Source organism: Lepisosteus oculatus, chromosome 18, assembly GCF_040954835.1.
Source record: "Lepisosteus oculatus isolate fLepOcu1 chromosome 18, fLepOcu1.hap2, whole genome shotgun sequence".
Lineage (NCBI taxonomy): Eukaryota > Metazoa > Chordata > Actinopteri > Semionotiformes > Lepisosteidae > Lepisosteus > Lepisosteus oculatus.
Window position 1 is genome coordinate 23,346,394 of NC_090713.1, and position 21,056 is coordinate 23,367,449.

The 21,056-nt window shown below is 60.3% G+C and overlaps 2 protein-coding genes across 3 annotated transcripts; both read left to right on the plus strand.

Moving 5' to 3' along the window:
• The first annotated feature begins 8 nt into the window (after positions 1-8).
• atl3 (atlastin 3) lies at positions 9-8,403 on the plus strand. Of its 2 annotated transcripts, none has more exons than XM_069180380.1 (13): positions 9-110; positions 1,782-2,013; positions 2,609-2,746; positions 3,398-3,502; positions 3,740-3,790; positions 3,894-3,950; positions 4,696-4,788; positions 5,065-5,203; positions 5,567-5,694; positions 6,110-6,166; positions 7,002-7,073; positions 7,310-7,741; positions 7,833-8,403. In XM_069180380.1, the coding sequence occupies exons 2-13, from the start codon at positions 1,804-1,806 to the stop codon at positions 7,893-7,895; spliced, it is 1,545 nt and encodes a 514-aa protein (XP_069036481.1). In that variant the 5' UTR covers positions 9-110; positions 1,782-1,803; the 3' UTR covers positions 7,896-8,403. The 2 variants fall into 2 exon arrangements, with proteins under 2 accessions (XP_069036481.1, XP_069036480.1); XM_069180379.1 differs by having other exon boundaries at positions 22-304.
• Positions 8,404-12,159: 3,756 nt separating this feature from the next.
• cfl1 (cofilin 1) lies at positions 12,160-16,095 on the plus strand. Its single transcript, XM_069180354.1, has 4 exons — positions 12,160-12,351; positions 14,208-14,518; positions 14,973-15,049; positions 15,337-16,095. The coding sequence occupies exons 1-4, from the start codon at positions 12,175-12,177 to the stop codon at positions 15,447-15,449; spliced, it is 678 nt and encodes a 225-aa protein (XP_069036455.1). The 5' UTR covers positions 12,160-12,174; the 3' UTR covers positions 15,450-16,095.
• The last annotated feature ends 4,961 nt before the right edge of the window (positions 16,096-21,056 follow it).

The following is a 21,056-nucleotide window of genomic DNA, read 5'->3' on the forward strand; positions in this document are numbered from 1 at the left end:
CCCAGACGCCCTTGCCCCTCAATCCTGGTTGGTTAGAGCGTTTTTTTCCAGATAACGACGAGAAAAAAAACAGAAAAGTTTTGGCATCGCGTTACAGGCTCGTTGTTCAGGTAAAGAAAAGCGTTGACCACACTTTGAAGTTCCTTTCTCTTGCTTGGTGCTCTCTGCGGGTCCGACTGGCCCCTAAGGCTAAGGCTGCTCTGCTCCGGTCCTGCTGCGTGTGCAAACCGGAGTCCGTCCGCGTCTGCGAGGCGTCTGGCTCGGCTCTCGAGGGGGAGGGAAGGAGCGCTTTCTCCTTTGAAAAGTATGTATTTCTGGACGTGCCTACCTGTGCGTTTTAACTTCCTGCTCTCCGCGGCCGCTGACAGCGTTTCTGCGCGTCCCGGGAAGATGAAAACGCAGGCTTTGGGGTTGCGTGTGCGAGTGCGTGTCTTGGACCGTTTCTTCACTCAGCCGGACCGAGCGCGGTTCGCCGAGTGGGTCTGTGCTGGCGAGAGATTCACCGGAGGGACCCGGATCCTCTGGGGACACGTGGATCGGACACTGGGAGCGGGGGGCTTGTTGGGCCGTGGGAGCCCGGGTCTGGGCTGGGCAGGGCAGGGCAGGGCAGGGCAGCACAGCACACCGGCACGCGTGGGGGTGGGGGTGTCGAGCGCTGTGGAGGCGATCGTCAGATCTCCAGATCTTCAGCTCCCCACAGATCTGGTGTGTGTTCACACTGTGTGACAGATGTGTTGTTCTGCTGTCTGTGGAGAGCGCCTGACTGCCTCTGCTCAAAGAGCTCCTTCATGAAGACCAGGCGCTGGTCTGGCCGCAGAAAATGGATTCTGCACCCCAGTCCAGCGCCTTCAACTCCCATCGGAGTGATCGGACTTTCTTGAAGGGCTTCAGTCTGATCCGCTCCAGGTGTGACAGTGCTGTCAGACTCCCAGTGCGCAGCAGTCTGATCCGCTCCAGGTGTGACAGTGCTGTCAGACTCCCAGTGCGCAGCAGTCTGATCCGCTCCAGGTGTGACAGTGCTGTCAGTCAGACTCCCAGTGTGCAGCAGTCTGATCCGCTCCAGGTGTGACAGTGCTGTCAGACTCCCAGTGCGCAGCAGTCTGATCCGCTCCAGGTGTGACAGTGCTGTCAGTCAGACTCCCAGTGCGCAGCAGTCTGATCCGCTCCAGGTGTGACAGTGCTGTCAGACTCCCAGTGCGCAGCAGTCTGATCCGCTCCAGGTGTGACAGTGCTGTCAGTCAGACTCCCAGTGCGCAGCAGTCTGATCCGCTCCAGGTGTGACAGTGCTGTCAGTCAGACTCCCAGTGTGCAGCAGTCTGATCCGCTCCAGGTGTGACAGTGCTGTCAGTCAGACTCCCAGTGCGCAGCAGTCTGATCCGCTCCAGGTGTGACAGTGCTGTCAGTCAGACTCCCAGTGCGCAGCAGTCTGATCCGCTCCAGGTGTGACAGTGCTGTCAGTCAGACTCCCAGTGCGCAGCAGTCTGATCCGCTCCAGGTGTGACAGTGCTGTCAGACTCCCAGTGCGCAGCAGTATGATCCGCTCCAGGTGTGACAGTGCTGTCAGTCAGACTCCCAGTGCGCAGCAGTCTGATCCGCTCCAGGTGTGACAGTGCTGTCAGTCAGACTCCCAGTGCGCAGCAGTCTGATCCGCTCCAGGTGTGACAGTGCTGTCAGACTCCCAGTGTGCAGCAGTCTGATCCGCTCCAGGTGTGACAGTGCCGTCAGTGCGAATGTGTGAGTGAGTGAGAGAGCTGCGCTGACCCGCTGCCCTCAATCCCCAGGCGCAGTGACACACAGTGAGAAATGGGGGGCGCTAGTGAGCCGCGGCCGGTGCAGATCGTCAGTGTGCACAAGGAGGACCACTCCTTCTCCCTGGACGCCAAGGCCCTGGAGGCGGTGCTGCTGCGGCCGGAGGTCCGGGACCTGGACGTTGCCGTGGTGTCGGTCGCCGGGGCGTTCCGCAAGGGCAAGTCCTTCCTCCTGGACTTCATGCTGCGCTACATGAAGAGGAAGGTGAGGAGCGCAGAGCACACAAGATACACACTGATACACACACACTGACAGTGACACACGCACACTGACAATGACACACTCACACACTCTTACACACTGACACACACACACTGACAATGACACACTCACACACTCTTACACACCGACACACACCGATGCACACGCACTGACACACAGACTAAGACACACACACTGACAGTGACACACTCACACACACCGACTCACGCACACTGACAATGACACACACACTCTTACACACCGACACACACACACTGACAATGACACACTCACACACTCTTACACACCGACACACGCACACTGACACACACTGACACACAGACTAAGACACACACACTGACAATGACACACACACTGATGCACACTCACACACTCTTACACACACACACTAAGACACACAGTGACGCACACTCTTACACACCGACACACACACACTGACACACACCGATGCACACGCACTGACAATGACACACACACTGATGCACACTCTTGCACACACTGATGCACACACAATAATACACACACTCTTACACACACTCTCATGCCCTCAGGGCTGAACCTCTCTCCTGTCCTGCAGGATGAAGCTGGAGACTGGCTGGGCTCCGACACCGAGCCCCTGACCGGGTTCTCCTGGCGGGGCGGCTCTGACCCAGAGACCACGGGGATCCAGATCTGGAGCGAGGTGTTCGTGGTGGAGAAGCCCAACGGCAAGGAGGTGCTGAGCCGTCCAGTCCCGTGTGAACGGGCTGAGGAGGTGCTGGTGGCCAGCAGGAGGCGCAGTGCCTCAGCCGCGCTGTAGGGGGCGCCGGTCTCTCTGTAGCGCAGTGCCTCAGCCGCGCTGTAGGGGGCGCCGGTCTCTCTGTAGCGCAGTGCCTCAGCCGCGCTGTAGGGGGCGCCGGTCTCTCTGTAGCGCAGTGCCTCAGCCGCGCTGTAGGGGGCGCCGGTCTCTCTGTAGCGCAGTGCCTCAGCCGCGCTGTGGGGGCGCCGGTCTCTCTGTAGCGCAGTGCCTCAGCTGTGGGAGGCGCTGTCCCTCAGGTGAGATCTTAACCTGGGGACTGATTCCTGTACAGAGCAGGGGTGTCAGTGCTGGGGTCCTGGAGAAACCCTACTCCACGCTGGGACAGCCTGTCCTTCCTGAAACTCACCCATAATCCCCCTTGCGAAGCAGATTGTCCCAACTGCCCTAGTCAGAACTGTGCGTCTCCCAGGTGGGGCCGCTGTGCGTCTCCCAGGTGGCTCTTCGGGGGGGTAAAGTGGTTCCTGTTCTGGATGTGAAGCTCTCTGGGTCTCTTGCTCTTTGTGGACTGTGCCTGTTAAAGAATCCTTGTGAAGAGAATAATTATCTGTCTGACTGCTGGTCTGGCAGGTGGCTGTGCTGCTGATGGACACACAGGGCGCCTTCGACAGCCAGTCCACCGTGAAGGACTGCGCCACCATCTTCGCCCTCAGCACCATGACCAGCTCTGTGCAGGTCAGTGTCGGCTCTCTGTCTCCCTCCCTCTCAGTACTGCGTCCAGCTCTCTGTCCACTCTCTGTCTCCCTTCCCCTCAGTACAGTGTCCAGCCCTCTGTCCACCCCTCAGTACAGTGTCCAGCTCTCTGTCCACCCTCTGTCTCCCTTCCTCTTGGTACACTTACCCCCAGGTCTGTGAGTGGGTGGCTGGATTAATTGATTGATTATTGATTGATTCTTTGCCCCTCTCCTGCAGATCTACAACCTGTCCCAGAACATCCAGGAAGACGACCTGCAGCAGCTGCAGGTCAGTGTGGTCAGGGAGGCCGTCAGCGAGTGTGAAAATGAGCTGCAGAGTGCACATACAGTACAGTCAGTCCTGCTGGTTAATCATGTGTCTCTCCCCCCAGCTGTTCACGGAGTACGGGCGCCTGGCGATGGATGAGATTTTCCTGAAGCCATTCCAGGTACACGGATCCTGCGCCTGGTGACCACTTGGGACACCTCCTGGACTGTATGGTCTGTGCTCTGTGTCCAGGAGCTCTGTGTTGTGGGGTTGTGCTCTGTGTGACCCGTGTCAGGGAGCTCTGTGCTCTGTGTGACCTGTGTCCAGGAGCTCTGTGTTGTGGGGTTGTGCTCTGTGTGACCTGTGTCCAGGAGCTCTGTGTTGTGGGGTTGTGCTCTGTGTGACCCGTGTCAGGGAGCTCTGTGCTCTGTGTGACCTGTGTCCAGGAGCTCTGTGTTGGTGGGGTTCTGCTCTGTTAGATAAGATAACATAAGATCTCTTTATTGGCCCTATACAATCTCTTGTAGTAGGAATGTGTCTTTTCACAGACCCCAGCTTGCTCCCAATGAGACACACAGAGGGAGAGAAGCTGGGGGTCAGAGCGCAGGGTCAGCCATTGTACAGCACCCCTGGAGCAGCTGGGGTGAAGGGCCTTGCTCAGGGGCCCAACAGAGTAGGATTCCTCTGCCGGCCGTGGGATATGGACCGGCAACCTTCCAGCCACAGGCGCAGATCCTGAACAACAGAGCCACCATTGCTGACCAGTGCCTTCCTGTAATGATGATGAATATTGATCGGCAGTCGCTGGTTTTGGCCTCTATTGGCTTCTTCTCTCACCCTTTTCAGCTTGATTAGCCAGTATTGATCCGACCTGCATGCCTCCGATCTGGCCGGAATTGACTATGTACTCCTCCTCTGTGTCCCAGTCCCTGATGTTCCTGATCCGAGACTGGAGCTTCCCATACGAGTACAGCTACGGGCTGAAGGGTGGGATGCAGTTCCTGGACAAGCGCCTGCAGGTAGGTCACAGCCAGGGGGCGCCACTTTTCCAGGAGGACAGCTGGGCCTGTGGTTCAGGTCCGGTCTTGTCAGACCAGGAGGACAGCTGGGCCTGTGGTTCAGGTCCGGTCTTGTCAGACCAGGAGGACAGCTGGGCCTGTGGTTCAGGTCCGGTCTTGTCAGACTGGGAGGACAGATGGCCCAGTGGTTCAGGTCCAGTCTTGTTAGACTGGGAGGACAGCTGGTCAGGTGGTTCTGATCTGATCTTGTTCTCATTATCATTCCCTTGCTCCCAGGTGAAGGACGCTCAGCACGAGGAGATCCAGACGGTCCGGAAACACATCCACTCCTGCTTCTCCAACGTCTCCTGCTTCCTGCTGCCACACCCGGGGTTAAAGGTCGCCACAAGCCCCTCCTTCTCCGGCCAGCTCAGCGGTACTGCCCCCTCTCTAAGCCTGCCTTGACAGCTGGACTCCCACTGCAGGGCAGTCTGATCCGCTCCTGGTTTTACGGTGCTTGTTTCAGCTGGTAAATCCCGGAGTGGTTGGGACTGCTGTGCCGGTGGATTGTTTTCTGTGCCCTGGTCAGTGATGGGCGGCGCTCAAACTGTATTTCAGTGCGGTAAAAGCATTTTTTTTTACTTTGCCTGGCAAATCAGTTGAGCACAAACTGCAGGTGCGTTTATACAGTTTCCACTGGGGCGAGCCGAGAGACGTACCCAGTCAGGGGTCAGGATTCGGGTGCCGGCCGCCTGTTTCGATCAGGCTGTCTGACAGCGGCTGCTCTGGTCTGTCCCAGATATCGCAGCGGAGTTCAAGTCGGAGCTGCAGACCTTCATCCCGCTGGTGCTCCAGCCGCAGAAGCTCATGGAGAAGGAGATCAACGGAGCCAAAGTCACCTGCCGCGGGCTGCTGGAGTACTTCAAGGTCAGGGAGTACTCCTCTCTCTCTGCTCTCTGCTCTCTGCTCCTGTCTCTCTCTGCTCTCTCTGCTCCTGTCTCTCTCTGCTCTCTCTGCTCCTGTCTCTCTCTGCTCTCTCTGCTCCCGTCTCTCTCTGCTCTCTGCTCCTGTCTCTCTCTGCTCCTGTCTCTCTCTGCTCCTGTCTCTCTCTGCTCTCTCTGCTCCTGTCTCTCTCTGCTCTCTCTGCTCTCTGCTCCTGTCTCTCTCTGCTCCTGTCTCTCTCTGCTCCTGTCTCTCTCTGCTCTCTCTGCTCTCTGCTCCTGTCTCTCTCTGTTCCTGTCTCTATCTGCTCTTGCTCCTCTCTTTCTGCTCCTCTCTGTGCAGTGCATGACAGATGCACGTGATGATGAGGATGATGAAGGTGCTGTGTACTGTGTTCCAGGCCTACATCAAGATCTACCAGGGTGAGGACCTGCCACACCCTAAATCCATGCTCCAGGTAAGCCCGCAGATCCCAGCGTCTGTGTCTGGCCCTGTAGTGGACCCCGGCCTGTCCCATGGTGCCATTCCTGGGTCTTCCCTAGCGTCTGCGTCAGGCCCCACTGTCACCCTCCGCCTGGCCCGTGTCAGAGACCCGCACTGCTGCCACAGACGAACACTCAGCAGGCCAGCCCTGTGCCAGTGTGCGCTGCGCCAGTGCTCTGTGCCAGTGTACTCTTCTGCACCAGTGTGCCCTGTGCCAGTGCTCTGTGCTAGTTTGAGCCAGTCTGCTCTGTGCCAGTCTGTACCAGTGCCCTGTGCCACTGTGCTCTGTACTAGTGCCCTGTGCCAGTCTGTACCAGTCTGCCCTGTGCCAGTCTGTACCAGTGCCCTGTGCCAGTGCTCTGTACCAGTGCCCTGTGCCAGTCTGTATCAGTGCCCTGTGCCACTGTGCTCTGTACTAGTGCCCTGTGCCAGTGCTCTGTGCTAGTCTGAGCCAGTCTGCTCTGTGCCAGTCTGTACCAGTGCCCTGTGCCAGTCTGTACCAGTCTGCCCTGTGCCAGTCTGTACCAGTGCCCTGTGCCAGTGCTCTGTACTAGTGCTCTGTGCCAGTCTGTACCAGTATGCCTTGTGCCAGTCTGTGCCAGTCTGCCCTGTGCCAGTCTGTACCAGTCTGCCTTGTGCCGGTCTGTGCCAGTCTGTACCAGTGCCCTGTGCCAGTCTGTACCAGTCTGCCCTGTGCCAGTCTGTGCCAGTCTGTACCAGTCTGCCCTGTGCCAGTCTGTGCCAGTCTGTACCAGTGCCCTGTTCTCCGACCTGCTTGAGCAGCTGATCCTGGTCTCTGCCTCTTCCAGGCCACCGCAGAGGCCAACAACCTGGCCGCCGTGGCAGCAGCCAAGGACCTGTACTACAAGCAGATGGAGAAGGTGAGTCAGTCCTCCGGGCAGCAGGGGGCGCTGTGGGCTCCGCCCTCGGGCTATCGCCGGATCGGGGTCAGGGTGGCCAGAGCAGCAGAGTCCTGATTGGCTGAGGAGCCGGGGGTGGGTGGTGTGCATTTTAATTGGTCAGAGACGGGCGGAGACGGGACCTGCCGTGCGAGGGCCCCGTGGAGCTGTCCGGCACGCTGCCTGTCTGAACTGCGCTGCCCCCCCTCCCCCCGCAGGTGTGCGGAGGGGACCTGCCCTACGTGGCGCCCGAGTCGCTGGAGGAGAAACACGCCTTCCACTGCGCCGAGGCCCTGGAGCTCTTCGGCCGCACCAAGAAGATGGGCGGCGCGACGTTCTCCGAGCGCTACCGGCAGCAGCTGGCCGGCGACCTGGAGCAGCTGTGGGCCGACTTCCAGAAGCACAACCAGAGCAAGAACGTGTTCAGCGCCTTCCGCACGCCCGCCGTGCTCTTCGTGCTGCTCGCCGGCCTCTACCTGCTGTCGGGCCTGGCCGGCTTCGTGGGGCTCGCCCTGGTGGCCGGCCTGTGCAACTGCGGCATCGGCCTGGCGCTGGCGGCCATGCTGGCCTGGGCGCTGATCCGCTACTCCGGCCAGTACCGCGAGGTGGGCCAGGCCATCGACTCCAGCGCCGGCTTCATGCTGGAGAAGGTGGGTGGCGCCGGCGGGGGGCGGGGGGCTGGGGCTCGGGGGGCGCCCTCGTGCGCCGGGGCCTCACGGCGTCTTGCCTTCTCTCTCCTAGGCCACCGTGGTCATCAACAGCACCCGAGGGGCGGCTGTGCAGCAGGGGAAGAAGTCCAGCTAGCCAGGGGGACGTCCAGCTGGCCCAGCAGCGCCCCCTGCTGTTACTGCACCGTGCCTTAACACCCCTCCCGCCGACACACAGAACTGCCCCCACGTTGCCCCCTCTGTGTGTCTCCTGCCTGTCTGTTTCTTAGTCCAGCCTGTCTCTCTGTGCTGCCTCTCTCACTGCCTGTCTGTCTCTCTCTCTGTCTCTTTGTCTCAGTGCTGCCTGTCTGTCTCTCTGTGTCTCAGTCCTGCCTGTCTGTCTCTCTCTGTGTCTCTTTGTCTCAGTCCTGCCTGTCTGTCTCCCTCTGTCTCTCTGTCTCAGTCCTGCCTGTCTGTCTCTCTGTGTCTCCGTGTCTGTCTGCAGGTCTCACACTGACCAGTTGCTCACTGTCCAGGCAGGAGCCTTTGTTTGTGTGATGTTTTTTTAAAATATAGCATTTCCTCTTATTTCTATATATATTTTTTGTAAAGGATGTTACACGAAAGAACAAAGCTCTTAAACCAAATAAAAGGCGTGTGAAGAAGCGAGCTGTCCGTCTCTCTGTGTCTCAGTCCTGCCTGTCTGTCTCTCTCTGTCTCTCTGTGTCTCAGTGCTGCCTGTCTGTCTCTCTCTGTCTCAGTGCTGCCTGTCCGTCTCTCTGTGTCTCAGTCCTGCCTGTCTGTCTCTCTCTGTCTCAGTCCTGCCTGTCTGTCTCTCTGTGTCTCAGTCCTGCCTGTCTGTCTCTCTCTGTCTCTCTGTCTCAGTCCTGCCTGTCTGTCTCTCTGTCTCTCTGCCTCCGGCCGCCAGGGGGCGAGCCCGCGCGCCGCTCGCCGTTCTCGTTGTCATGGCGACGCCGAGCGGTCGGCGAGCGGCGCGTGCCCGGGGCGCTAATGGCGCTGCGCCGTCGCACCCCGCTGCACCCCGCCGGCGCCGAGGAGCGGACTGGTGACCCCCAAACACCCACCCACCCGCCGTGACCGCCAGCGCGCGCACCGTCGCGACACGGCTCGCGATATGTCGTCGAGCCGATTTTCAAGGGCGCGTGCCAGTGTGCGGGTGAAGAAAACGGAAGTAACGGCCTTCGCTCGTCTGCAGCGAGTGTGGTTTCTGAACCGTTAAAACTGATCAGCATCGCAAACGTCACGCATTTCTTTCTGAAGGGGGGGGAGGGGGGGTGAACTTCATTTCCCATCAGCCAGCGGGGAATGACCCTTGACCCCGAGCAACGGCGTTTCCTTCTCTGAGCGAGCGCGCCAGCAGCGGAGATAAAAGCACTGCGCGTGAAGCGGGTCGGAGAGAGGATCGGTGCTCGGAGCCCCGTTATTTCCCAGCTCCCTGCTGGAGCAGAATCGCCGCCGCGGAGCGACCCTGCGGCCTGTTGCAGCCGCCCGCTCGGCTCGCGCGCCGCGAGGCCCCGATTGCCTTATATGGCGAGGAGCGACACGAGCCGCTGTGGCGTGAGGCGCGCGGCGTTCGATTCGCTTCCATATTTGGAAGTGAGTTTCGTGAACCTGACAGGAGGGGGGGGCGGGGGGACGCGCGCGGAGCTCCGCACGAGCGTGCTGCTGCAAACCAGGAAGCTCTTCGGAGTGGGAGCGCAGCTCGCGAGCGGTCCGGGCGGGTTCGGGGTGTCATTGCTGCGCCTCAGCTCGTCTCTTCCTATAACTCGCTGAGGCGCCTGCATGAGCTTCTCCTGTCTGTGCAGCCGGGCTCGTCTCTGCCTCAGCCTCCCCCCTGTCTGCCTCAGCCTCCCCCTGCCTCTCCCCCTGTCTGCCTCAGCCTCTCCCCCTGCCTCTCCCCCTGTCTGCCTCAGCCTCTCCCCCTGTCTGCCTCCCCCTCTCCCTGCCTCTCCCCCTGTCTGCCTCCCCCTCCCCCTGCCTCTCCCCCTGTCTGCCTCAGCCTCTCCCTGCCTCTCCCCCTGTCTGCCTCAGCCTCTCCCCCTGCCTCTCCCCCTGTCTGCCTCAGCCTCTCCCCCTGCCTCTCCCCCTGTCTGCCTCAGCCTCTCCCCCTGTCTGCCTCACCCTCCCCCTGCCTCTCCCCCTGTCTGCCTCAGCCTCTCCCCCTGCCTCTCCCCCTGTCTGCCTCCCCCTCCCCCTGCCTCTCCCCCTGTCTGCCTCAGCCTCTCCCCCTGCCTCTCCCCCTGTCTGCCTCAGCCTCTCCCCTGTCTGCCTCAGCCTCCCCGTGCCTCTCCCCCTGTCTGCCTCCCCCTCCCCCTGCCTCTCCCCCTGTCTGCCTCAGCCTCTCCCCTGTCTGCCTCAGCCTCTCCCCTGTCTGCCTCACCCTCCCCTTGCCTCTCCCCCTGTCTGCCTCCCCCTCTCCCTGCCTCTCCCCCTGTCTGCCTCAGCCTCCCCCCTGTCTGCCTCAGCCTCCCCCTGCCTCTCCCCCTGTCTGCCTCCCCCTCCCCCTGCCTCTCCCCCTGTCTGCCTCAGCCTCTCCCTGCCTCTCCCCCTGTCTGCCTCAGCCTCTCCCTGTCTCTCCCCTGTCTGCCTCCCCCTCCCCCTGCCTCTCCCCCTGTCTGCCTCAGCCTCTCCCCTGTCTGCCTCCCCCTCCCCCTGCCTCTCCCCCTGTCTGCCTCTCCCCCTGTCTGCCTCAGCCTCCCCCCTGTCTGCCTCCCCCTCCCCCTGCCTCTCCCCCTGTCTGCCTCAGCCTCTCCCCCTGTCTGCCTCCCTCTCCCCCTGCCTCTCCCCCTGTCTGCCTCAGCCTCTCCCCCTGCCTCTCCCCCTGTCTGCCTCAGCCTCTCCCCTGTCTGCCTCACCCTCCCCGTGCCTCTCCCCCTGTCTGCCTCAGCCTCTCCCCCTGCCTCTCCCCCTGTCTGCCTCAGCCTCTCCCCTGTCTGCCTCACCCTCCCCCTGCCTCTCCCCCTGTCTGCCTCAGCCTCTCCCCCTGCCTCTCCCCCTGTCTGCCTCAGCCTCTCCCCTGTCTGCCTCACCCTCCCCCTGCCTCTCCCCCTGTCTGCCTCCCCCTCCCCCTGCCTCTCCCCCTGTCTGCCTCAGCCTCTCCCTGCCTCTCCCCGTCTGCCTCCCCCTCCCCCTGCCTCTCCCCCTGTCTGCCTCAGCCTCTCCCCTGTCTGCCTCAGCCTCTCCCCTGTCTGCCTCACCCTCCCCTTGCCTCTCCCCCTGTCTGCCTCCCCCTCTCCCTGCCTCTCCCCCTGTCTGCCTCAGCCTCTCCCCCTGTCTGCCTCCCCCTCCCCCTGCCTCTCCCCCTGTCTGCCTCAGCCTCTCCCCCTGTCTGCCTCCCCCTCCCCCTGTCTCTCCCCCTGTCTGCCTCCCCCTCCCCCTGTCTCTCCCCCTGTCTGCCTCAGCCTCTCCCCCTGTCTGCCTCAGCCTCTCCCTGTCTCTCCCCCTGTCTGCCTCAGCCTCCCCCTGCCTCTCCCCCTGTCTGCCTCAGCCTCTCCCTGCCTCTCCCCCTGTCTGCCTCAGCCTCTCCCTGTCTCTCCCCCTGTCTGCCTCAGCCTCTCCCTGTCTCTCCCCCTGTCTGCCTCAGCCTCTCCCTGTCTCTCCCCCTGCCAGTTTGACGCTCTATTGGCACCACCAGTGAATAAATCAGTGTTGCTAAATCAGATACAATGAACATAAAATCTACAGATATTTACAATATAGACTCTGACTCTCTCCCTGCCCCCCCAGCCATGACTGCCTCTCTCTCCTGTCAATCGGACCCCAGTGTACCCCTCTCAGATCCACTCCAGGGTTCCCAGCTCCAGAGTCCGGCACCAGCCGATTGATTCTGAGGGAGTGTTTGCGAGCGGTATTATGATGTTTGTGTAAGAAGTGATGAACAGTACTGTGTGAATTTGGGCGTGTGCGCACAATCGGTGACCAAGGGCCGTTTCTTACTCGCTGCGGCGACAGATCTTGATGTCAAACAGTGCCTGAGGGCACCGAGTGACAGATCACGGCCGGCAAGCAGCACGCTGACATCTCCACACACCCCGCTGCGCATTACGTCACCGACTCCTGGCATCCTGCTTGCCATCATGGCGGGCCGAGGAACTACAATTCTCATGATGAGGGGCGAGGAGGAAAACTACGTTTCCCATGAGCCTACTCGCGTGATAAGGAAGTAGTTTTCCTCTTTCTTTTCCCTGTGAAACGGTTTTACGTGTTTTGGCATTTTTGGCATTATCTGCCAAATTATCTGTTCGTGTCTATCGCCATACAGGCATGGACCGCCAGCCCCCAGAGAAAGCACCTCGATCAGTGTCAATGTTTATTTCTTATTTCAATCAGCCGTGAACACTGTCCTGCCTCTCGGTGATGGAGGCAGACATGCAAGGGAACAGAGCCCCTCTCTGGCCTCACGGACTACATCTCCCATGAACCCTTGCGGGCGGCGGGCGCGTTCCCCGGATGCTGCTCCCTCCCCTTATGGTGGGGCGGCGTGCCTCGCGCCTGTGCTCAGTGTGCGGGATCCCGGACAGACAAGCAAGTGTCTCGAGCAGCTCATTCAGCTCTGCAGTCCAGCTCCCCGATCTTCACAAGCCGACAAAATGGTACGTAGCGCCCCGGCTCGCCCGCTGTCTTGCCGCTCGCAGCCCGGGCTTGGCTTAGGCGTGTGGATTGTGCCTGCGTGGGTTTTTTTCCGCGTTTTAGGCCAGCTAGCCGGGCGATGTGACGGTGCATTGTTGCTGCACAGAGAGGATGCCGGCGCCATTTCCTCTCCCTGCCCGTGCAGGCCCGCACGCGGCCGGGCGCCCGGCCCTTTGTTCCCGTCCTCTCGCGCTGCCCGGCCGGCTCGCCAGCCCGGGAGCGGACCGCACCGGACCGGACCGGACCGCGGGCTGCGCTGCCCTGTGTTCTCGCTGGCGGGGGCGCCCCTCCCTCCGCTGCGGGGTGCCCGGGGCGGATAACGGTGCGGAGTCGCCCTGCCGCATCTCGAGCGTCTTTTTGTCAATCTAAATATAGCGCGCGCCGGCCCCACCCATCGTGTTCTGGCTCGCGGCGGACCCGGCTTCCTCCCCTCCCTCGAGGCCGGCCGGGGCGCGCGAGCTTGACAGCAGCGATGTCGGCGCTCGAGCCACCCCGGCTACCGGCTCGCGCTCGCCGGCCGGCCGGCCCGCCAGCCGCTGCGGCTCCGGGTCCCGGCGGCTCGGCTCGGTTCGGGCCCTTAAGGTGCCCCCCGGCTGGGCTGGGAGTTCGAAGGCGCCCCGGGCGTGTCGGTCCGGAGCCCGGCAGCCCGGCAGGAGCGTCTTTGTGTGGGAGGAGACGGGCCGACACCCCGGACCCGGACCCGCTCGGCTCGGCTCGGGAGGAGGAGGAGGAGCGGGGGGGTGAAGAAGCCGGCGGGGCGGGTCTGGGGTGCCCCCCGGCCGCTGTGCGCACGGAGCCCCGACCCGGCAGTGCGAAAGAGGAAGCGCTGCTGCGGGGGGGAGGAGGAGGAAGAGGAAGAGGAGGGGGGCGACTCTCTCCTCTCGTCCTCCCGCCGTCTCCCCCGCGGCTCGGTTGCCCCCGGACCCCGGTTCAAGTCCACCCCCGCCCCCCGTTATTCTCCCGGGGGGAGACCCGGTCCCCCCGATCCGCCGCTCGCGCGCAGGTGGCGGATGACGCCGCAGTTTTTGAGCGGAGGAAGAGGAGGAGACCGCCGCCAGGCCCGGGTCTGTGGTGAAATAGCGCCGACAGCCCGGCCGCGCCCGGCGGGAGCAGAACCGCTCGGGGCGTTTCCGCCGCCAGCACCCCGAGGGGCCCGGGGCCCCTGAGGCCCGTGTGGCTGAACCCGCTCTCGAGGCTTGAAAATGAAGATTTCCTGTGCGCATCTCCCGCTTCCGACAGCGGAGGGACCCAGAGATACCGTTAACCGTCCGCACGAGCAGGATTTGAATCTGTCTCGCTGACACACGCGCCCTTTTTTGGTCAAACCGGGAGGCGAGCGAGCGCGCGCCTGTCTGTCTGTGTGTGTGTGCGCGCACGCGCGCGCGCGGGGATTCGGAGCATGAGGAAGTGCTGCCGCAGTATCGCGCGAGTTCGTGCAGGAGGGGGAGAGGAAGTGGCCGGTCTGCGATCTGGGCCGGGCCGGGCCGGCTGCTGTGTCGACCAGGAGGGGCAGAGGCTGGGGGGGTCTGCTGCTCCGGGGGCCGGACTGCTCTGTTCAAACTGAGCTCTGGCCAGGTTCTGCTCAGTACCTCTGCAGATGTCTGACCGGGAGGACAGCTGGGCCTGTGGTTCTGGTCCAGTGCTGCCAGACCGGGAGGACAGCTGGGCCTGTGGTTCAGGTCCGGTCTTGTCAGACCGGGAGGACAGCTGGGCCTGTGGTTTAGGTCCAGTCCTGTCTGACCTGGATGACAGCTGGGCCTGTGGTTCTGGTCCAGTCCTGTCTGACCGGTCCTGTCTGATCCCGCGCTCGGCCCCGCAGACCTCCGGCGTGACCGTGACGGACGACGTCATCATGGTGTTCAACGAGATGAAGGTGCGCAAGGCGCAGGCGGGCGAGGAGGAGAAGCGGCGGAGGAAGAAGGCGGTGCTCTTCTGCCTCAGCGAGGACAAGAAGCACATCGTGCTGGAGGAGGGGCGCGAGATCCTGCTGGGCGAGGTGGGCACCACCATCGACGACCCCTACCTGCACTTCGTCAAGATGCTGCCCCCCGACGACTGTCGCTACGCGCTGTACGACGCCACGTACGAGACCAAGGAGACCAAGAAGGAGGACCTGGTCTTCATCTTCTGGTGAGGGGGGGCGGTGTGTACCTGGCGTGAGGAGGGTGTGTGCGTGGGGTGAGGGGGGGGGTGTGTGTACCTGGCGTGAGGAGGGGGTGTGTGTGCGTGGCATGAGGGGGGTGGGGGTGTGTGTGTGTGTACCTGGCGTGAGGAGGGTGTGTGCGTGGGGTGAGGGGTGTGAGGAGGGTGTGTACCTGGGGTGAGGGGGGTGTGTGTGTGTGTGTGTACCTGGCGTGAGGAGGGTGTGTGCGTGGGGTGAGGGGTGTGAGGAGGGTGTGTACCTGGGGTGAGGGGGGGGTGTGTGTGTGTGTGTACCTGGTGTGATGAGGGTGTGTGCGTGGGGTGAGGAGGGGGTGTGTGTGCGTGGGGTGAGGGGGGTGGGGGTGTGTGTGTGTACCTGGCGTGAGGAGGGGGTGTACCTGGCGTGAGGGGGTGTGTCTCAGACTGCCCCTCTGTGCTGCAGGGCGCCGGAGAGTGCCCCGCTGAAGAGTAAGATGATCTACGCCAGCTCCAAGGACGCCATCAAGAGGAAGTTCACAGGTGAGCAGGAGGGCAGCAGCCTGGCGGTGCTCTGACTGTGGGCTGCTGGGAGGGGTCTGGCCAGGGGGAGGGGCCTCTGGGCCAAGTGGGAGGGACTGTGGTTGAGTGGGAGGTGCCTCTTGATCAATGGGAGGGGCTGTGGCCGAGTGGGAGGGGCTCAGAGGTCAGGGGTGGGTGAGGTTATGGTGCCGTTTCCTCACAGGGGTGGCTCTGGGTTCGAGCAGCGCAGCGCTGGTTGTGTTCTTGCCGAAACACTGACGAGCGCCTCCCGTCTGTCCCCCCCGCAGGCATCAAGCACGAGTGGCAGGTAAACGGTTTGGAGGACATCAAGGACCGACGCACCCTGGCCGAGAAGCTGGGCGGTGCCTCCGTCGTCTCCCTGGAGGGGAGCCCTGTATAAATCGAGGCCCAGGCTTCTCCGGGGCCTCCGCTCACTGCAGGCCTGGCTGTCCATTCCGCGGGGGGGTGGGGGGGCAGGGGAGAGGGGGACAGGGAGGGGGGAGTGCTTGCGGCCTCCCCCCCCCCCCTCCTCCCCCCAGAGTCACTCGGTTTCATTTTCAAAACAAGAAGTCTACAGGACACGCTCAAAAAGATAAAAAAAAACAAACAAAACAAAACCAGATGAAGGAAATTAAAATAGATTATTACTCTCGCCTTTCTGCTTTTCTCGCTAAAGCTGATGTTGGGGAATTCTGGGGCCCGATGCGAACGAGCTCCGCGAGGAGTCGGGGTGTCGATCAGACTCGGGGAACGGGGTGACTTGTGGGGGGCGCTGGTCTGCTGGTGGCGACCTGCCCAGCAGCTGAGCCCTCACAGGTCCGACCCATTCCAGCTGGGAGTTGATCCATATTTGTTTTTCAGTCTGTTTCCTTTGACATTTCCATGCTGTAACATTATTTAAGTGAAGCATTCCTTGGAGAGAGAGAGGGGGTAAGAAGGCGGGGAGAAGCTTGTGCCTGGGCCCAAGGCAACAGCAGCAGACTGGAGAACAGGAAGTCTGTGTTGTTTTTGTATCGTCTCGTATCTAATAAAAAGCACTAAACTTTCCCGTTGTCTGCGAGTCTTCCTTCACCGGGCCCTGGGGGGCGCTGTAGCTGGGGTGTCCTGGGTCCCCGGGCTGCTGGAGGGCCGGGGGAGATGGGGGCTGGTCCAGCCGCAGGCTGCAGAGCTCCACCTGCTGGTGTGTGAGGGAGTCGCACCACCAGGAAGAACTGCAGGAGGCTGCGGTATTGCAGCAGGGGGATGAAAACTGGTTAGAGCTGGTGCTGTAGCGCCCTCTTGTGGAGCCCTGAGATATTGCATGTTTAACTTGTTGAGGGCTGCTGTTGCTGGGCTGGGCTGGGAGGGCTGCTCAGTGTGCCTGAGGGGTCTCTGGGCCTCTGCAAAGCAGCAGTACCTGAAGAGGGAGGAGAAGCTGTTAAATTCTTCCAGTACAGGTAGGCTGGCCAGCAGGGACCTGGGCTGGACACACTGACCCTGCAGGACCGGGACTGGACAGCCCTGTTCTGGACACACTGACCCTCTAGGACCTGGACAGCCCTGTTCTGGACACACTGACCCTGCAGGACCGGGACTGGACAGCTCTGTTATCAGTCTTCACAGCACACAGAATCTGAGGTCAGGTTCAGGAGCTGACATCACGCAGTCTGCAGGGAGGTGACACAGATGCAGTTCTTGTCTGAAAGCGGCATGTTCTGTGGGGAAAAAAGGTGAACCATGAAAATCTGTTGCCACGTCTCTGCGATTCCTCCCTAAAGGAGCTCCAATTTGCCCTGTTCTCTTCGTGTTGCTTTTCTGCCTCTGTGACATATTTAATATTGTGGGCAGAAATAAGAATAAAATCATTTAATATAAACCCACGCATTTTGAAAAATCCAGTGAAAAGGAAAACAGTTTAGTTTCAGTCAGACTCCCAGTGCGCAGCAGTCTGATCCGCTCCAGGTGGATACAGATCCTGGGTAATACCTCTAACATGTAAGTCCTCTGCTTCATCTGTGTAATTTGCGTAATAATCTGTTGATTTCAGAAGCTGACTTTCTGGCTCAGTGGGGCGAGTCTGCACTCGCCGGAGCCGCTGTGCGCGGGTGCTCCCCCAGGCCCTCCCTCCTCTCCTAACGGTATCCCGCCTCCCGTGTCCCAGCCTGTCCGGACCCGCCCGGACCTGCCCAGAATGTAACAGTCAGGGCGCCCGAGGAGCAGGCAGGGCCGCTGGGCTGCTGGGCCGCTCCGTGTCAGGCCTGTGCAGGCGGAGAGGACCGGAAGCAAAGGTTCCCGCTGGCAGTGACGAGTGGAGTTCGCGCTGGCAGAGGGCACTGCAATGACACGGACCCCCCAGCAGGAGGAGCTCTTTCCCCGGACATGGCTCGCAGGCCTGCAGTGGAGCTGCGCAGCTGAGGGTTCCAGTCTTCATCTCTGCGCAGGCGAGCTCTGTTGGGGGGGGTGGATCTTGTCACGCACCTGTGCACAGACACACGGTTTGCTGTCTGTCTGCTACTGCAGGCAGGTCGGGAGAGGAAGCCTGAGAGGCTCTCAGCCCCTGCTGCCCCTGCCTGTGACTCAGCGGCTCCTGCCTCACAGGTCCAACCAGTTCACTTACAGACAGCGACTCTCACTGTACCCCCCAACCCAGACTGCATCTCTACACACAGCAGAGCACAGCCCAGTGAGATCAGGGTAAAAGCACAGTACAGCGCAGTAGAATCCAGTGAGATCAGGGTAAAAGCACAGTGCGATTGGCAGTGCTGGAAGTTTGCTGGAACCGCAGGGTTAAGGGAACAGTGGTAAGAATTCTGTACAGCCTCAAGGCTGTTGTCCTGCTACATGCAGCGAGTGAGCTCTGCAGTGTGCGCCACCACTGTGCTTGTGTAACATCGTCTGGTGACATCTTGCTGTATAAGGGCCAAGGGAGAGTCGGACTGGCAGGACCAGCAGGGGGCGCTGCCACAGGCATGCGAGAAATGTCTTGATGGGTGTGGCTGAACCAGTTCTTCACCTGAGGTCATTAATAGAGCAGAAATAGCCACAGAAAGAGACACACACCGATGCGCAAACACACACAGTGACAAACGCACTGAGAAACACACACTGAGACACGTCGATGCACAAACACACACTGCTGCTGAACACGCACTGAGAAACACACTGAGGCAGATACAGGTTCTTGTGGAGTTCCCCTGCAGGCCCAGGTGCCCCAGGAGCTCTTACAGACCCAGACCAGGTCAGTTCTGTACAGCCCAGGTCCTAACGGTGCCCCCAGACCTGAGAGCTAACAGCTGTGCCCTCCTGCCCCGATACCAGCGTGGTGTCCTGCGGACCTGCAGACACGAACTGCTCTGCTGCACAGACAGCTGTTGGCAGGCAAGGCTGCTGCGCAGACAGCGCAGGCAGCGCAGCCAGATGGCCCCAGTGGGATGTTTTTGCAGGACCCTGACACAGCAGAGCTGTGAGCAGCAGTGGTGCAGCAGGTCTGTCCTGTCCCCGCGGTGAAAGAGGTGGGACAGGAGGCAGAGTAACACAGGACTGATCCACCAGCATTCCTGATGTACATACTGACACAGACACACACACTGACACGCACTGTCACACGCACTGACACAGACACACACTGACAGACACACATTGACACACATACACACTGACACGCACAGACACACAGTGACAAAGACACACAGTCACAGATGCAGAGGGACACAGAAAACAAACACTAATACACACTGACACACTGACACACAGTGACACAGCTGTATAGTGCTATACTGTTATACCACCAAACTATCGGATTACAGACTCATACAGGGAGAATATTGCTAATGTTGTTCTGACAGCCGGAAAATATCCCAGGGGATTTGCATAGGAAGCGTGGAGATAAGGAAGCTGTCACAGCACACAGGAAGAGCTGAGCTGTCCTGGTCTCAGTCCCCATGCTGGGCTGTCAGAGCCCGGAGAGAATCCTGCAGGCTGGGTTGGGCCAGTACCCACTGTGCACTCACACATGGTGGAGAGAGCAATGAAATACACCTTCCACCTCAAAATCAGATCAGAATCTCCTTTCACCACAAGGCCCTGCTGAGCCAAGAGCTGAGCCCAAAACAGAGCCCCCCGAGCCTGCTGGTCCTGAGGCTCACTGACCTGAGCCACACCGACACCAGCCAGCCTCAGGACAGCACTGCTAGAGCACCACAAACCAGAGTCAATCTCATCACAGCACAAGACAAATGACACTGGGACACACACACTACTATAACACAAATGCAATGACAACGCTCACTGCCCAGGAACCTAGCCAGGTTAGGTACAGCAAGGGCAAACAGACCCTGATGAAGGACAGGCTCAGTGACCTCAGCCTCGACACAGATACTGGACACAGGCAGACCTGGCTGCCCAGAGAGGACAGGCTCAGTGACCACAGGCAGGGAAGAGGGGTAGCAGGAGAGAAAGATGGGGCAGAGGAGGAGGGAACAGAGGACTCACCCTGCCCAAACTGCCCTGACTGTTCTCTCCACAGGCCTGTCACACCACCTACTCAACAGTAACAGCAGCAGTAGTGTCTGCCCCCACTGTTCCCACCACTCCCTCTCTCCGTGAGTGTGAGGCACCTCTCAGGCTGCACCAGCGGTCCTGCCGCACTCTGGAGACACAGCTGGACACTGCTGGACACTGCAGTAACAGCAGCAGTAGTGATATCGGCCCTGACACCAGTAGTGATATCAACAGTAATAACAGTACTGATATTGGTCGTGACACCAGTAGTGATATCAACATTAACAACAGCAGTAGTGATATTAGTAGTGATATCGGTCGTAACACCAGTAGTGATTTCAGTAGTGATATCAACAATAATAACAGTAGTGATATCGGTCGTGACACCAGTAGTGATTTCAACAGTAACAGCAGCAGTAGTGATTTCAGTAGTGATATCAACAATAATAACATTAGTGTTATAAGTAGTGATAGCGGTCGTGACACCAGTAGTGATATCAACAGTAACAGCAGCAGGGCCTGACTTCCTGGGGCTTCTGTGACAGACACTAGCCCCTTGAGCTTCGTTCGTCTGGCCAGTGAGATGCGAAGATGCAGCCAAATGCTGTCGAACTGCGCTGCCATGGGGACAATTAAAAGCCACAGCTTCTCCCCAGAGCCCAGCCGTGTCCGGAGAGCCGGAACGCCGGGACGGGGGAATGTGCTTGGGCAGGTTCTGGCTCCGCAGAGGAAAGGGAAGGGGTTTCTCGGAAACCGAGAGTCATTCCGCAGGTGGGCAGGGCGCTGAGGCATGCAGGTAACACGCGTGGCCGGGCGGCGCCGACAGGTGTCAGTCTCGGAATGATCCCGCGGCAGGGCCGGTCCGACCGGCTGCGCGAAGACTCGGAGAGAGGAGAGGGAGAGAGAGATAGGAGCAGCAGCAGGAGGAGAGAGATACTGACACTGGAAACAGGCAGACCTGGCTGTCCAGAGTGGGGACTCTGTTGAACTGGCAGCCCAATGTGTGATCTCCTGTCCCAGCCTGAGGAACAGTGAGTCTGTCTCCCACCAATGCTCCAGATGTTTATATGTGAATATCTCATGACCGTGTCTTTATTGTAAATGTCTGTAGATTGTTGTTTTATGTGAACTGTATTTGTTTTGCTTTGGCAACACCGATTGTACTCATGGGGCATGCCAATAAAGCACCTGGAATTGAACTGTACTGAATACAGAGAGGAGAGAGGAGAGAGGAGAGAGGAGGAGAGAGTGACAGGAGCAGCAGGAGGAAGAACCCCCAGTGCCGTCCAGGCCTGCGGGATTCCGGGTCCGAGACGGAGGTTGGGACTGATTCTAGCCACTGTCCGTGTTTGTCCTGTAGGTCCCCAAACCCTCCTCTCGCTGCTCTAGTGTGTTTCCACTTCCCCGACCTCTGACCTCTGACCTGCATTTTGTCTGTGATGTCAGTCCGCTAGCAGCTGGATTCGCTGTTCTGATCCGGTGTGCCCCGCCCTGGTGCTGAGGCCCGGCCCAGTCCATACTGCACTGG